Source organism: Vigna angularis, chromosome 9, assembly GCF_016808095.1.
Source record: "Vigna angularis cultivar LongXiaoDou No.4 chromosome 9, ASM1680809v1, whole genome shotgun sequence".
In the NCBI taxonomy this organism is placed as follows: domain Eukaryota; kingdom Viridiplantae; phylum Streptophyta; class Magnoliopsida; order Fabales; family Fabaceae; genus Vigna; species Vigna angularis.
This window is the reverse complement of record NC_068978.1, coordinates 18,046,729-18,064,615: the sequence shown is the minus strand read 5'-3', so window position 1 is coordinate 18,064,615 and position 17,887 is coordinate 18,046,729. Positions and strand designations below refer to the sequence as shown.

The 17,887-nt window shown below is 36.0% G+C and overlaps 1 protein-coding gene across 1 annotated transcript; it reads right to left on the bottom strand.

The window, feature by feature from the left end:
- Positions 1–2,324: 2,324 nt before the first annotated feature.
- LOC128193902 (uncharacterized) lies at positions 2,325–4,616 on the bottom strand. Its single transcript, XM_052868093.1, has 2 exons — positions 4,123–4,616; positions 2,325–3,990 (listed from the first exon to the last, which is right to left on the bottom strand). The coding sequence occupies exons 1-2, from the start codon at positions 4,614–4,616 to the stop codon at positions 2,325–2,327; spliced, it is 2,160 nt and encodes a 719-aa protein (XP_052724053.1).
- Between the last annotated feature and the right edge of the window lie 13,271 nt (positions 4,617–17,887).

The following is a 17,887-nucleotide window of genomic DNA, read 5'->3' as shown; positions in this document are numbered from 1 at the left end:
CTAAAACGAAGCATTGGTTTTTCAGAATTTATAGGGAGTTATAACATCACTAGTGATAAATTATGACTTACAAACGCAAAATATATTGAATTGCTTTTTCATGTTATTTTTTCATGTTACTTAGCATTTCTAATTCATTCCCTTCTCCACACAAAGTAGCTTGCCCTCGAAAGTAACTTCACAGTATTGGTCTCTCACATACCCAATTAGTTATTTATTGCATTCTTAGTTACTTCATTGACAGAAGATCCAGCAGAAGATATCATGTTCCAGAGCAGAATTTGAATATAGATCAATGGCTTTAGACACTTGTAAACTTGTATGAATTAAACAACTCCTTCAAGAATTATAAATTTGTGATTTAAGAAGGTGAAATTGTACTATAGGCAGCCCTTAATATCACCTCCAATCCAGTATGTATATATAAAACACTTTCAAAAGAGGAAGATTTTTCAAATAATCTTGGCTTCACAACCAAATTATTCCCCCTTTTGAGTTGTTGAAGCCATTTAGTTAACATTAGCACTCCATCTAGGATCTCAAACAACAAAAGAAACAAACAAACATAGTGAAGTAAGAAAAGAGTAGACAAACAACCTAAAGTCCAGATTATTGACTAGATCAGCACAGATTAATAGACAAGCATCAACCCTCTTACTTTCTCTCTTTTGGAAATAATATTATCAAGTAAATAATGGTGAGTTTCGTTCCCAATCTGAAAGTGAAAGACCATAAATGTGTCCTATATTATATGAGCAGTGAAGTTGTAGAAGTTGTAGAAAAACGTTGACAAAAGAGCATTGAACTCACCTATTAAAAACTGGTGTTAAATTTCAAAAAGGTCACAGATTTCTTGCAACAACAATGGCAGCATCAACAAGGTACACGTTTCTTCAAGTCTCGTAATGGCAGCATCAACAATGGCAGCATCTCAAATAGTAAGACCTGGATTTGTGAGAGAAGATGTGAAAGGTTCAATCCTTTACTAGGTGACCTGGATTTGTGAATAAAGTTGAATATATTGAAGCACAAATAGAAATTCTGATTTTATCTATATCTCAGGTTTGAACATAATACTTGTTAATTTGGAAGGCCTATCATACTCAAAATAAAGAAATTTAGCAATTTTTTAATGATGTTGGGATAAAGATTAAGCAAACTACTGAGGAAGATATAACTAAATCTTGATCCAGAAAATGACAACTGATAAAGCCTTTAACCACATTATATACAATTAATCATGAAAAATTAATAAAGCTATGGGGTAATTATATACAATGAATCATTTATAAATTGGTGACAACATAAACAGTAAAAAGAAATAGAAAGTTGGATAATTCCTTGTTTCCAACAGAGAAAGAAGTAACAAAATTGACAAAAGCTGGTGAGACAACAAAGCAAGGGAAAGAAAGCAAAAACCTTCTCCACTATGTTGGAATATTCTCCCATAACCCTTCATGATGGTCATCACGTGTGGCATGGACATCATCAACTTCGGTATCAACATCCAATGTTGGTATATTTGTGGAGAAAGATGGTGTCTCATAAATATCAAGTGTTGAACCGTCATTTGGATGACTACCATGTGTAGTTCTTCCTTGGAGCACAATTGACCATCTTTTGTTAGAAGGATCATTGACATAAAAAACTTGTTTTGCTTGAGATGCCATGATGAATGGCTCATCAGTATATTTGGCCTTATGTAAATCAACTAAGGTAAAACCCAAATCATCAGTTTTAACACCATTATTACTATCAACCCATTTACATTTAAAAACAGGAACTCTAAAACTTGTATAATCAATCATCCATATATCTTCAATTACACCAAAGTAACACATTGAAGCCATAATAGGATGTTTATCCTTTGAGCTAGAAAAATGCATTGATTCAGCCACAACCATAACTCCACTATTTTGCATAGTACTTTTATCATCTTCAGATTTTGTATAAAATGAACAATTATTAATATCATATCCACTCCAACATATGACATCAAAGTTTGGCTCACATGCTAACCATTTCAATGTATCACAACTTGTATTATCAATTTGAACTTTTTCTTTGAACCACCTTAAGAAAGTCTTGTTATGCTCATTAATCAACCACTTCTCAGGCATCCGTGGATTATCTCTCTTTACAATGTCTTTGTGAGCACTTAGGTAGGGTTGGACAATGTTAGTGTTATTCAAGATATAAAAATGTGCTTGGATAACTTCATGTCGTGCCAATGTCACCACTTTTGCACTTCGAGTACCTTTACCAGCAATTCTTCCATGGTGGCGAGTTTTAGGTACCCCTATAGCTTCAATTTCTGATATGTATTATGTACAAAACTCAATAGCTTCCTCTGCAATATATCTTTCAACAATTGATGCTTCAGGACGATATTGGTTCTTGACGTACCTTTTCAATATCTTCATGTATCGCTCAATTGGGTACATCCATCGCAAGAACACAGGTCCACAAAGTCTAATTTCCCTTACTAAATGTACAATCAAGTGAACCATGATATCAAAAAATGATGGAGGGAAATACATTTCCAACTCACATAATATAACTTTAGCCTCATTCTCCAAATAGTCCAACCATGCAGGCTCAAAAACTTTACTACAAATGGCATTAAAAAAGAAGCATAATCTAGTTAATGCATATCTAATATTCTTAGGCAATATTCCTCGAATCGCCACTGGTAGGAGTTGTTGCATTAAAACATGACAATCATGAGATTTTAACCCAAGTAATTTTAAATCCTTCATAGATACAAGTCGTTTCACATTGGAAGAGTAACCATACGGAACTTTCACACCATGTAAAAACTCACAGAAACTTCTCTTTTCTTGTTTAGATAATGTGTGACATGCTGGAGGCAAGTATGTTCGTTTGCCATGAGATTGTGGAGCTAATTGTTCTCTTATTCCCATTTCAACCAAGTCCAAGCGACTCTTCATACCATCTTTTGTCTTGCCTTGAATATTAAGGAGTGTTCCAATAATACTATCACACACATTTTTCTCTACATGCATGACATCTATACAATGTCTCACATCAAGCATCCTCCAATATGGGAGATCAAAGAAGATTGATCTTTTCTTCCATATGTTTGTAGTTGTGGCTTGCTTTTTTGTCTTGCCAAGCACAACATTTATGTCCTTTACACGTTCATATACTTCTAATCCACTTAAAGGCGTTGGAGCTATTTCATTTTCTTGACATCCATTAAATGCTTTTTTTAATTTACGAAAAGGATGGTTTGCACTAAGAAATCTTCGATGTCCAATGTAAACCGTTTTCTTTCCATGCTTAAGTTGATGGTGACATGTGCCTTCTTCACATATAGGGCATGCTTTATGACCCTTTGTGCTATACCCACTCAAATTACCATATGCTGGAAAGTCATTGATTGTACAAAATAACATGGCATGCAACTTAAAAGTGGAGCCTGCGTACCCGTCGAACACATCAACGCCTTCCTCCCACAACATTTTCAAATCTTCAACTAGCGGGCTTAAATAAACATCAATGTCGTTTCCTGGTTGTCGTGGACCAGAAACCATTAAAGATAACATGACGTATTTACGTTTCATGCACAACCAAGGCGGTAAGTTGTAGATCACTAACATGACAGGCCATGAGCTATGTCTACTACTCAAGTTACCGTACGGGTTCATTCCATCTGTAGCAAGTCCAAGTCTAAGGTTTCTTGGATCATTTCCAAAATATGGAAACATTGAATTTATTGTCTGCCATTGACTACAATCAGCTGGATGTCTTATTTGACCATCTCTTTTACGTTCATCTACATGCCATCTAATGAGTTTTGCATCTTTGACATTAGCAAATAATCTTTTAAACCTTGGAATTATGGGAAGATACCACAACACCTTTGCTGGAACACCCTTCCTCACATCATCTTCGAAGTCACCATCTTTTTGCTTGTATCTTGATAACCCACAATGTGGACAGTGATGTAACTTTTCATATTCCTTCCTGTACAACACACAATCGTTCGGACAAGCATGAATCTTTTTATACTCCATACCCATTGGACATAATATCTTCTTCGCATCATAATTAGATGTTGGCATCGTATTACCTTCAGGAAGAATGTCACTCACTAACTCAAGCAATTCGGTGAAACTCTTATCACTCCACCCATTTCTTGCCTTCACATTAAATAGTTTTAATATTGCCGACAATTTAGTGTACTTAATGCACCCTGAATACAAAGGCATTTTTGCATCACTACACAAAGTTTGATACATATGTGATCGTGCAAAGACATCATCTCCAACATCACGAATCATTTGCTCCAAACCATCTTCCATAACCAAATCCACTTCTTCTGCTTCAGTTTGAGACACATGTGCTATTGGCACTTCTACTAATTCACCATGCCATGTCCACTTGGTGTAGCTCCTTAGGAACCCATCACACAAAACATGCTCTCGTATTACTGCAATGGGTAGTCTCCGCTCGTTCAAGCAATTCACACATGGACAATAAAATCTTCCATTATTATTTGCTACATTCCTCGTAGCAAACTCAATAAATTGTTCCACTCCTCTCTCATATTCTTCGGTTGTTCGTTTAGATTTTATCCAACTTCGGTCCATACTAACGTTCTGTGCCAATGAACTGAAACCAAGAAAGTGGTGATACTTTAACGTTTATTTAACAACGTTAGGCTTTGTAGACCGCTACAACTCAAAAACACTATAAATGTTATTTAATAACGTTTATGAAAACCTCTAAGATTATTTTTTTGTGTTGTGTTCATTCTCAATGACCCTCATACTACTCTTATTCCTAAAAGACAATAAATTAAAGACAATATATAGGAATGCTATCATACGCACATAATCATACATACCACCTACCTCCTATTATTCACACATCAATCATTAACCATCACCACATATTTTATCTTCTAAATGTTAAAATATATTTTATTCTTTAAATTTGAATAAAAGCATGTTTTTAGCTTTTAAATACTATATTCTAAATTTCGAAAATACTAAAAGATTTATTTTATTTTCTAAAAAGATATTTTAAAATTTGTTCCATTACTTTGAAGAATGATCAAATTGTATCGAACAAGTTTAACATCATAACCGTTATGAGTCTTAAAAAATAAAAATAATAATAGATTATCACACATTTATATTTAATAAGAGTAAAAAAATTATAAAGAGTGAATTTTTGTAATTATTTTTTTTAAAAAAAGTGAAATATATAAAAATTTAAATAAATAAAAAAGAATTATGTGGGTAAAAGTATATTTTTACATAATAAAGAAGCTTATCATAACCAAGTTTATGCTCAAAGCAAAATCCAAGACTACCATACTTGAAGCCGACTTTTCATATAATAAATATTAGTTATAACTAAATAATATGCAATCACTTTAGCTATCTTCATGAAAATAAAAGTATTCTTGGCGTATAAAAAATCATTCTACATGTGAAGGTTCTCCTGCTCCTGTAAAAGGAACTCTTCCATACACAATCTTATGCCACATTTATATATTAATAATCAAAGGCATATGACTTAGTATTATGCTTTGATGTAAAGGCAGCAAGAAAAATATACTTGAAGACTACTACTACTACTCAGTGTGCCCTGCAATAACACTCCCAACAGACTTTACTTCAAAGTATCATCACACAACCTATATATATATAGACTCCTCTGTTTTCCCATTCTTCTTCAAAGGAACAAATTCAAAGGAAAGCTCTGTGCAATTTGTTCCATTACTTTTGTGCATATTATAGGCACCATTGGTGTTAAACTAAACCACTGTCACATCTCACCTAACTTATCAAACACATTAGTTATTAAATTAATCACAGAGAATTTTGTGAAAGCACACACATACGAAAAGAAGTTTTCCTGATAAATTTAATCTAAAGGGAACAAAAGAAATCTCTAGAGTCATATATGAATAAAAAAAGGCTAAAATAAACTGAAATAAAAATCTTACATTAATGTCCCCTCAACTATGAAGAATAAATAGCTAAGTAGGAAAAGAAAGAAAGAACTTATACTCCAACAACAGTAGAAAACCTTTTTTATTTTTATTTCAAAGTAATATTTCCCACTTCCTTTCATTTCTTCATAAAAGTAGAAATCTTTTTATTTATTTCTCAAACTTTTCTTTTATTAATTTTTTTTTGTATCTTGGTTTTTTTCAATAATTATATTTTCTTCGATTTTTCTTGATACAAACTGCTCACATCCTTCTCCAGAGACAACCTTTCTTGAACAAATTATTATGTCAAATTGTTCTAAGGTTTAAGAAAATCGTGAAGACAAAGCTCATCAAATAAAAATACGTACAAATTATTATAACACTAAATGGAGAGTGTATAAAATTTAATCAAAATTCATCTGTTTCCTTGTTAATATTATATAGATTCATATAGGAACAAAGATACAGAAAAGTAATGTATGAAGATAAAGTTGGATGAGGAGTTTGTGGGGGATGGGGGTTGTACCCTGGGGAGAAGGGGATTTAGGAAGAAAGAGACAGGCCAATCGTGCAGCGGTAGTTGAGAGAAATAGTCCATAGAAAAAATCAATATGGAGTGAGCAAATTGATTTAAGCATGGGCAGTTGAGAGAAAGAGTAGCAGAGATAATGGAAGAATACAGTTCAACATTACTATGCCCAATACACACGAGACTTAAAACACGATTTTTTGTTCTTCAAGAATCAATGAAAACTAAATTAACAGGATAAAAAGAGGGGAAAAGTGTTACAGAGAAGAATGTGAACTATAATTACCTTCAAAATTCTCCAATCCCCGCTGTGGATAAGGCTCCCTCCTCCACCTCTCTCGTGTTAACGTCGCTAATTTCTCCACCAAACGAAACACAATCCCCACCAATCTAAGAAATTAGTGAAATTAATAGAAGAAAAACATAACAAATTAGGGAAAAACATAAAACCTACTTGGTTAGACTTCAGAGAATTCGAGGAAGAGGCAGCGGAGCTACGTGAGCAGAAAGAGGCAGCGGAGCTGCGTGAGCGGAAAGAGGCAGCGGAGCTGCGTGAGCGGAAAGAGGCAGCGGAGCTGTGTGAGCGGAAAGAGGCAGCGGAGCTGCGTGAGCGGAAAGAGGCAGCGGAGCGTGAGAGGAATGAGAGTGAGAGGAAAGAGAGGAATCAGACGAACGCAATGAGACTGAGAGAAAACGTAAAGAGAGAAATGAGACGAAGAGGAAGAGAGGAATGAGAGTGAGAGGGAACGTGAAAAGAGGAATGAGAGTGAGAGGGAGCGTGAAAAGAGGAACGAGAGTGAGAGGGATCCTGAGATACTATAACTGATTTCTAAGAGTCCGTTATAATACATCAATAATAGGTTTTCAACTTATTTACAAGTTTGCCACCGCTTTTCATATTATAACTGATTTTCAGAACTACGTTATAATATGTCTTAAACTTATTTACAAATTTGCCACCGCGTCTCATATTATAACTGATTTAAAAAACTACGTTATAATATCTCCCTATTATGATGGATAATTTTTGTCCGTTATAATAGGTTTGTTATAAAATGTAATTTTTCTACTAGTGCTTGTATCGAATTAATTTTGTTTTTGAATGACAATTTTAATTTCGTTGCTTGCTTGTAACTTTGTTTCCAAATTCGTTTTCATACTTTAATTTCCTTTCTAATTTGAACTTGTATTTGATGGAAGCTCAATTCATGTTTGGTTGGTCTTAGTGAAATTGCAACGTTTTCCTTGAGATTATTCGTCTATCATGGTGATTTTGTTGTTTTAACCTTACTCCAGATTTAATTATGTTCTATGCTTGCAATTGGGTACACGCTTAGTTGCTTAATTGTATTTAATCTTCGCTTAGTCGATTAAACCGCATTTGCTTAATCTATGACAGCATGGAAATGATTAAATTGGAGCATTGCGTTTGCTTAATTCACTTTTATGAAAGCATGATTAGTCTTTGCTTAGTTGGTTAATTCATGTTTGATTAGGGGTTAGAGTATTGTGTAATTGTTGTTAATCTATGATTGGAAGCATTGTAATTGAGCTAGTGGCCAACCGTTTTGAATCTGTGTTTTGCATTCGAGTTCAATTTGGTTCATTTTCATTGACAAAACTCTCCAAAACACCTCCCACCAAGTGTTCGATCTAATTCCTGAACCAATATCATGGCATAATACTTGTGGACATGCAAGTATGAGATTAATATCTAAGTTGCAACACCGTGACCTTGTGAGAGGCTTGCTAAAAGTATCATTAAAAATTACAATCTTTTGTAGTGCTTGCATGAAAAGAAAATAGATTAAAGAGTCTTTTGAATGAAAAAAAATTATTTCAATTGGAAAACCTCTTGAGTTGCTTCATATAGATTTATTTGACCAACGAGAACTACATCTATGAGTAGTAAATGTTATAGACTTGTAGTAGTTGATGACTTTTTAAGATGGACATGGGGTCCTATTCTTAACCCACAAGGATGAGGCATTTGAAGTCTTTTGTAAACTCTATAAAAGGATAGAAAATGTAAAGAGTTTTAAAATTATCGTTATTCGAAATAATCATGGAGGAGAATTTGATAATGAACATTTTCAAAACTTTTGTGAAAACTCTGGCATAAACACAACTTTTCAACTCCAAGGACTCCACATCAAAATGAGGTCATTGAAAGGCAAAACAAATCATTACAAGAAATTGCCATAACCATGTTAAACGATTTCAACTCTCCTAAACACTTTTAGGCATAATTAAAAAAAACAGTCAATAAATTAATGACATGGAGTTTCATTTTCTTAAAATAAAAAGTGGATAAAATTTTGTAAAACTTTTAATTAATGTGGAAGATCATGAAGAAGAAATTACCATTAATTACCATTTCTCCGAAAATTTTCTTCAATTATTTTTTAGAAAAGTAAAATTTTACATCTATAATTGGTTCACTAAGCCACATCATTTGAAAAATCCACACTAGTGTGTCATGTCACTATTTTTTTTAAACTCTTATAGGTTTATTTAAATAGCATAATTAATTTTATATAATTAATTAAAGATAAATATAAATAAATTTAATCTTGTTAAAAATATTTAATATCAATTTTAATAAAAATATTAATAAAAATTGATATACAAATTAAATTTTGGAGAGAAACAAAATTACTTATGTAACATCCCTAAATTTTGGGATGTCCCGATTACGAGTGAAATTTAAAATTTTTAAAATCATAATACCATTGTAGAAAACCATTTATATAATATTGAATTTAGTATAATAAAAACGAAATAAAGTAAATTCAATTATATTATCTCTAACATTTATAACACAAAACTTTAAATAACACAAGTTTTTTTCCTACTCTCGTGTCTCTATCAAGCATTTGGAGCATCTGCAACATTTGCTCCTGTATAACCAAAGGTTATAAGATCATTGCAAGACACACACAACCACAAACATACACAACCACAAACACACACAAATATGGGTAAGCTACCATAGCACAACCAATAACAGTAGAATCTATATATAGGAAGTAAAGACAACTTAATAAGAAATCAATCATCTGTAGTGTTATCCTACTAACATAATCATTTATACACCATGATCATTACCAACATCATCATTAACTATATCATGGTTATCATCAAAGTCATCCTTATCAACATCATCTCCAAACACATTGTCACTAAGAATCATCATCATATATACCTCTATTAGAAATAACCTCATCATGAATTATTCATCCTAAATAAAACCATGAGTCTCTGCAATACCATAACTTTACAGTAACAAGAATCAATCATACTAAGATACATTCAAACATTTACTCGTTTAAATTATCAGTCAAAGTTTATCATATTCCTAAACACAACCAATATTCTCATATTATACTTAACTTTATTCATTCATCAGTATCTAAAGCTTATTCAAAACTCAATATCCTCAATATGAACTTCTCACATATTCCATTCAACAATAAATAAATAAAACAAATTGTCGCAATCGGGATCGCGATGGGACGGCGAGCCGAAAACAAAACGGGTTTGAGAAAAGATTTTGGGAGTCGCCAACATAATTTATTATGGAAAAACTATGAAAATCCATAAAATAAGACATGGTCTATGAAAACTAGATTTTAGGTTCGGAAATCGGTTACGCGTAAGGAAGGTGTTAGCACCCTATCGCGCCTGCCCAAAGGTAGTACCTTTAGTTAAATGTATAAAGTTGATGTGGTTTTTCAAAATGTTTAATTTTCCCTAAAAAAATAATATAAAGAAACTATTAAGAAACAAAAAATATTTTTTTGTTTTATGAACCCGACAAGGATTGATCTTGCTCCTACGTATATCCATTTATGATGGACAATCATGGATCACGTAGTTCTTTATCTACAAAAAGGCTTGTGAGTTTGTTTGAAAATTATTATAGATTATTTTGGATTTGTGAAAAGTTAACTCGATTAGGATTGACATTGTTTTTTTTTTTTATTTTGAAGAAATTCTTTTATTTTGAAAATGATGGGGAAAAAAGGAATAAAATCGGCCATATGATGACTACTACTTATAAAATTTATTTTATGACTTATTATTATTTTTTTATAGGAAAATACGTGATAAGAAATATTTCTTTATTTATTTTGAAGTTGTTTATTTATTATTTATTTTTAAATAAAATAAATATATATCACGTTATGCGGGAGATATAACCAATACCAAAAGAAACGAGAGAATATATTCTTTTTATGAAAAAACATTATTGGTGTGTAGTAAAAAACAATACCTTTAGAAAGACCTTCAACGAAAAGAAAAAAAAAAGAAGGGTACAGAGATGACATACCTTTTCAGCTTTCAATACTCCCCTAGTTCTTCCTTGATAGTTTCGGTTGCTGATAACAGTAATTCTTACCATTATCTGTGATGCAATTTTCATACCAAATCGACTCTCTTGAAGCTTGAAACATGTTTAATCCTCTCTTTTATCTAACTTTGTGAATAAGTTTAGCTTAGGTTATACATAGGAGTTTTCATCACTAATTCCTCAAGTTGTAGGCAATTTGCGTGCTTTGGAGGAGTATTTTAACTACCAAGAGTGAGAGCTGAGGAAAAGCTACAAAAGCAAGTGTTTTGAAGGAGCATGGAAGATTTCTCGCACCCGGGCGCTCCAAAAGGGGGTTGAGCCCCAGTTTTTGCGCATACCTCACGCTTGGGCTCCCTAGACAAGGGGCTGGGCGCTAGTCTTCACGCAACTCCAGCACAGACCTCGCGCCTAGGCGCCCCAGAAGAAGGGGGCTGGGCGCGACTTTTGCTGACATGGAACCCTAGACCTATTTAAGGCTTCCGTGCAATGAGGGTGGTATCTTCTTGGCGGCTAAAGATCGAAACACCATTCTTGGACCTCTAGGAGCTGGTTTTGAGCAGTGGGAACTCTCCATTCTTCCTCCTTGGGTCTCCATCTCTTCCATTTTCTTCCATTGTAAGCTCAAGCTCTCCATAACTATGGAGAGCTAAGTTCATTTTGTTGGGGAATGATGTAACTACGAAACTTTCTTGTAAATGCACTTGTGTTTCATGAATTAAGCTTCTTTCATTTATTGTGAGTGTTTATTTCCTTCTCTTAAAGCTTGTTGTGACTTGATCAACCATAGCATGAATCTTAGGTTTGCTTGATATTGGGAAGTATTGTGTGAACCTTGAACTGGAATAAATACCTAAAGTAAATTGTGTCTAGGGATAGAGCTTGGCCCTTTAGTTGTCTTAAACCACTATTCTTAATGCAGATGAACTTTTTAGGTTACCAAGGGATTGGAATTTAATGAGTGAGTCTAGACTCTCTCTACCAAGGGATTGGGTTTGATTAATGTAGCAGGTTGACATGAGCAATTAAATGAAGTAGTAGTAATGTGCATTTCCATGAGAGTGGAGTAGGTACAATCATTCTCCAACATCTCCATTCCATATTGTATCATATTTAATCAATAAACTTTCAAGTGTTTTTAACTCCAAGAAGTTCAATCTATCACTTATATATGATGTTAAATTTCATTGCACTAAAATCATATTAAGAGGGAACATTGTTTAGTCTAAATTAGTTAGATAAGTATACGATTGTAAAGTGTCATACGAGTTCCTTGGGATACGATATCTGGTCTTACCAGTTTATTACTTAGAACGATTTGGTACGCTTGTCAAAGAGTTAACAAGTTTTTAGCGCCGCTACTGGGGAACTTGGCGTTAACACTTTATTCTTGTGAAATTTTTAACCAATTTAGGCTTTATTCTTATATTCTTTTTATTGTGAATAATTTTTGTCTTTATTATTTTTGAGGCTAACTTGGTGCTCTAGTACTGTTGTCTTTAGTGGATGTAGGGAAAAATCCGTACTAGAAGCACATCATCATCTGAACCTCTTCTCTTAAATCCTGAAGTTGAAAAGACCGCCCAAAGAAACAATAGCAGAAGAAGAAGAGAGAGAATAGGGCCTCAAGAGAAATTTCTCCCATACCTGTGATTCCGGAGCAACCCATCTTTCCTACAACTGATCAGGAAATGGGGGATATGGCTGACAATTTGCATGGTAACGGTGATAGACAAGCTAGGCGCACCTTGGAGGACTACTCCACTTTCTTAGGACCTCTCCACTTTAATAGCATTGCTCGGCCACGGGTCAATGCCATGAACAAGGAAATGAAGCATGCTCTCATCCATCTGGTGCAGAGTAATGAGTTTAATGGCCTATCACACGAGAATCAATATAATCATCTGGCCACTTTTCTGGAAATATGCAATACTGTGAAGATTCATGATGTGCCGGATGAAGCTGTAAGGCTCAACCTGTTTCCATTCTCCTTGGGAGGCAATGCTAAGGTGTGGCTGAATTCTTTCCCTTAAAATAGCTTCACTGCATGGGAGGATGTGGTGGCCAAATTCCTCAACAAATACTTCTCACAGTCCAAAGTCAACAAAGGGAAACAGGATATCTCATCTTTTCAGCAGGATGTTAGTGAGACTTTGAGCCAAGCTTGCGATAGATTCAAAGGGATATTGAGAAAGACACTCACTCATGGGTTTGATGAGCCTACAGTCCTAACTATGTTTTTGGGAGGATTGAGATCTCAAACCAAATTGATGTTGGATGCCTCGACCAGAGGAAATATCCGATGGAAGACACCAGAAGAAGCCCATGAGCTAATAGAAAACATGGCTGCAAATGACAATGAATTGCAGAATGAAAGGGCTCAACAAAAAGGTGTTTTTCAACTACAATCTCAGGAAGCCTTGTTAGCTCAAAACAAGATAATGGCTCAACAGCTTGAAGCTCTCATGAACAAACTCTCTCAGTTGCCAAAAGAGCTCCAAAATGTGTCACATGCCCAACATCAAGGGTGTGAGTTGTGTGGTGAAGAACATACAAATGGTCAGTGTGCTATGCAGGTCAATACCCAAGAAGATGTTAACTATATGGGCAATCAAAACCGACAAAGTCACTATAACCAAGGGTGGAGACCGCACCCAAGCATGGGCCAAGGACAAGCTGGACCCTCAAACAGACCACCACAACAACAATACCAACCACACCCTTCTCTATCAGACAGGACCTTTAAATTGGAGGACACTCTCCAACAATTCATGCAAGTGTCCATAACCAACCACAAAACTACCGAAGCCTCCATCAGAAATTTGGAGATTCAAGTTGGCCAACTTGCCAAGAAGCTAGAAGAGAAGTCTGAAAGGAATTTTGGAGCCAATACGAAGGCTAACCTAAAGGAAGAATGCAAGGTGATCACCACAAGAAGTGGTAAGGTGTTAATGAGTGGAGAGAAAAAGAACTTAAAAGAGGATGCTGAAAGAAAAGATGAAAATGAGAAAAAAATTGAGAATGAGAGAGAAGAAAAGAATGAGGGAAAAGAAAAAGATAGTGTCGGAGAAGAGAAAAAGAAAGATGAGGAGGATGAGAGAAGAAAAAGAAAAGAAAAAGAAGTTGAGAAGCCTCTTCCCTATCCACAAATATACTCAAGAAAGGAGAAGGAGAAGCAATTTGGGCGGTTTATGGATATCTTCAAGCAATTGGAGATAAAAATACCCTTCTCAGAAGCACTACAACAAATGCCGGCCTATGCAAAATTCATGAAGGAACTCCTCACTAAAAAGTGGAAATACATTGAGGAAGAGACCATTGAAGTACAAGGCAACTGCAATGCCATTATCCAGATGCTCATCCCTCCAAAATTCAAGGATCCGGATAGCTTCACCATCCCTTGCACTATAGGGAAGCTAGCTATTGGGAAAGCTTTGATTGACTTGGGTGCTAGCATCAATTTAATGCCTCTTTCCTTATTCAAGAAGATTGGAGAGCTAGAACTTAAGCCCACTCGGATGACTCTACAATTGGCTGACAGATCCATCAAGTATCCACATGGTGTGGTGGAGGATGTTCTTGTTAGAGTTGATAAATTTGTGTTCCCGGTGGATTTCGTTATCATGGAAATGGAGGCAGATGTGGATGTACCCCTCATTCTTGGAAGGTCGTTTATGAAGATGGCAAGAGTGCTTATTGATGTTGATGATGTAAGCTCAAGGTGAGGGTGCAAGATGAAGAGGTGAATTTTAATGTCTTTGAAGCCATGTCCCACTCCAATGATGAGGGAGAGTGTTTTCAAGTTAATGTGCTTGATGAAGCTTGCATGAAGGTGGAAAGGGAGATACATATTTCATCCCCTCTTATGAAGACCCTCATTGATGCTCATGAATCACTCAATGAGGAAGAAGAGAGAATTCTTGAAGAATGTTTGACGGATCTTGATGTACTCAAGGAGATTCCAACTCAAGAAATGAAGATATAAGACCTAAAGACTGATGCCATGGTTGAAGAGAAGAAGTTGGAGTTGAAGATGTTACCCTCTCACTTAAAGTATGTTTTTCTAGAAGAGGGTAACAGCAAACCAGTAATTATTAGTAGCTCCTTATCATCTGATGAAGAAAAGAAGCTGATAGAGGTCCTAAAAAGCAACAAAGGAGCTGTGGGATGGTCTATCTCTGATTTGAAGGGGATAAGTCCTACTTATTGCATGCATAGAATCTTTATGGAAGAGGATTTCAAACTTGTGGCCCAACCTCAAAGACGGCCCATCATGAAAGAGGAGGTGAGAAAAGAGGTGCTAAAGCTTCTTTAGGCCGGAATTATTTATCCAATTTCTGATAGCACTTGGGTGAGTCCGGTGCAAGTAGTGCCCAAGAAGGGTGGCATGACAGTAGTTTGTAATGAGAAAAATGAACTCATCCCTACGAGAACTGTCACCGGTTGGAGAATGTGCATCGACTATCGAGAGCTAAATAAGGCCACTAGGAAAGATCACTTTCTTCTCCCCTTCATGGATCAGATGCTAGAGAGATTGGCAGGACATGCCTTTTACTGCTTCTTGGATGGGTATTCTGGTTATAATCAGATAGTTGTGGATCCTAAAGATCAAGAGAAGACAGCTTTCACATGCCCCTTCGGTATATTTGCATACAGAAAGATGTCATTCAGGCTTTGTAATGCCCCAGCCAGTTTCCAAAGATGCATGCAAGCCATATTCTCAGACCTTGTGGAGAAATGTATAGAAGTTTTCATGGAGGACTTGTCAGTGTTTGGAAGTTCATTTGATCTATGCTTGGCAAATCTTGAGACTGTCTTGAAAAGATGCATCCAAACCAATCTCATTCTTAATTGGGAGAAATGCCACTTCATGGTGACCGAAGGCATTGTTTTGGGGCATAAGATATCATCCAAGGGGATTGAAGTGGACAAAGCTAAAGTGGAGGTTATTGAAAAGCTTCCTCCACCAACCAATGTTAAGGGCGTCCGAAGCTTTCTTGGTCATGCTAGCTTCTATAGAAGATTCATTCAAGACTTCTCCAAGATTGCAAAGCCCTTGAGCAATCTCCTTGTAAAGGACACACCCTTTGAAATGAATAAGGAATGCCTGAAGGCATTTGAAATCCTGAAGAATAAGTTGATTTCGGCCCCAATGATTATAACTCCCAATTGGGATCCGGATTTTGAACTGATTTGTGATGCAAGCGACTATGCCATAGGTGTTGTTCTCGGCCAAAGAAGAGAGAGAGTATTTCACTCCATTTACTATGCAAGCAAAGTCTTGAACGGTGCCCAACTCAACTATGCCACCACTGAGAAGGAATTCCTTGCCATAATTTATGCCTTGGAGAAATTTAGGCCCTACCTCATTGGGTCTAAGGTGATCATCTATACTGACCATGCTGCCATCAAATACTTGTTGACCAAACCTGATTTCAATCCAAGATTGATTAGATGGGTGTTATTGCTACAAGAGTTTGATGTGGAGATACATGACAAGAAGGGTAGTGAGAATGTCATTGCGGATCATCTATCCCGGCTCATTAATGAAGAAGTCACTTGCAAGGAAGAAGAGATCCGTGAATCCTTTTCAGTTGAGACTCTCCTGCATATTCAACAGAGGCCATAGTTTGCTGACATGGCTAATTTCAAGGCAGCAGGAGTCATACCTGAAGATCTATCATGGCATCAAAAGAAGAAATTTTTACATGATGCAAAACAATTCATCTGGGATGACCCCTTCTTGTTCAAGATTGGAGATGACGACCTTTTAAGGCGTTGTGTCACTGATGAAGAAGCAGCAGGCATTTTATGGCACTGTCATAACTCTCCATATGGGGGCCACTTTAATGGAGAAAGAACGGCATCAAAAGTTCTTCAATATGGATTTTTTTGGCCTACCCTGTTAAAGGATTCTCAACGTCATGCTAGAAACTGTGACAAATGCTAGAGAATGGGGAGTATTTCAAGAAGGCATGAAATGCCTTTGCAGGCCATTCAAGAGGTTGAAGTCTTTGATTGCTGGGGTATAGATTTTGTCGGACTCTTCCTTCTTCTTTCAACAATGAGTATATCCTGGTAGCTGTTGATTATGTGAGCAAATGGGTGGAGGCAGTAGCTTGCGCGAAGAATGATGCTTCAACAATCATAAAATTTTTGAAAAGGCAAATCTTTACCCGGTTTGGAGTTCCTAGGGCCTCATTAGTGATGGAGGATCCCATTTCTGCAATGTTCAGCTCGTCAAGGTGTTGAAGCATTATGAAGTGAAGCATAAGGTGGCCTTACCTTATCATCCTCAAACAAATGGCCAAGCTAAAGTCTCAAATCGAGAAATAAAGAAGATTATTTAGAAAACAGTCGCTTCCTCGAGAAAGGATTGGTCTCAAAAGCTGGATGATGCCCTTTGGGCATATAGAACTGCCATGAAGACTCCAGTGGGACTATCTCCTTTCCAATTGGTCTATGGGAAGGCTTGTCATCTACCGGTGGAAATGGAGCACCGGGCGTATTGGGCTTTAAAGTTCTTGAATTTTGACCCCTCCATGTCGGCTGAAAAGAGAAAGAGGCAACTGCTTGAACTTGAAGAAATGCGCCTTCATGCCTATGATGCATCCAAAAGCTACAAGGAGAAAGTCAAGTTTTATTATGACAGGAAGCTAGTTAAGAAGATCTTTCATCCTGGCCAGTAGGTGGTTTTGTTTAACTCTCGCTTCAAACTCTTCACTGGCAAACTGAAGTCAAAATGGTCAGGTCCATTCACCATCAAGGATGTTAAACAGCATGGAGCAATCGAGCTAATGGGCAACGGCTCAAACATTACTTGGGTGGTGAGGTGACACGCCTCAGCACCAGTGTTGAGTTGGTTGACCCCTGAGCATAACGGTGTCAAGCTAACGACGTTAAACAAGCGCTTACTGGGAGGCAACCCAGCTTTCTAACCCTCCTTCTGTTTGATTTTGTTGTTGAGTCTGATTTGAGTATCTTGATTTTGCTTTAAAATGTCTTAGTAATTTGGTTATTGTGAAGCATGTTATTG

Coding starts and splice junctions, on each gene's coding strand:
- LOC128193902 (XM_052868093.1), bottom strand. CDS start 4,616: ATGGACCGAAGTTGGATAAAATCTAAACGAACAACCGAAGAATATGAG. Junction 3,991..4,122: donor AGTTTCACCGAATTGCTTGA/GTTAGTGAGTGA, acceptor TGTGTTGTACAG/GAAGGAATATGAAAAGTTAC.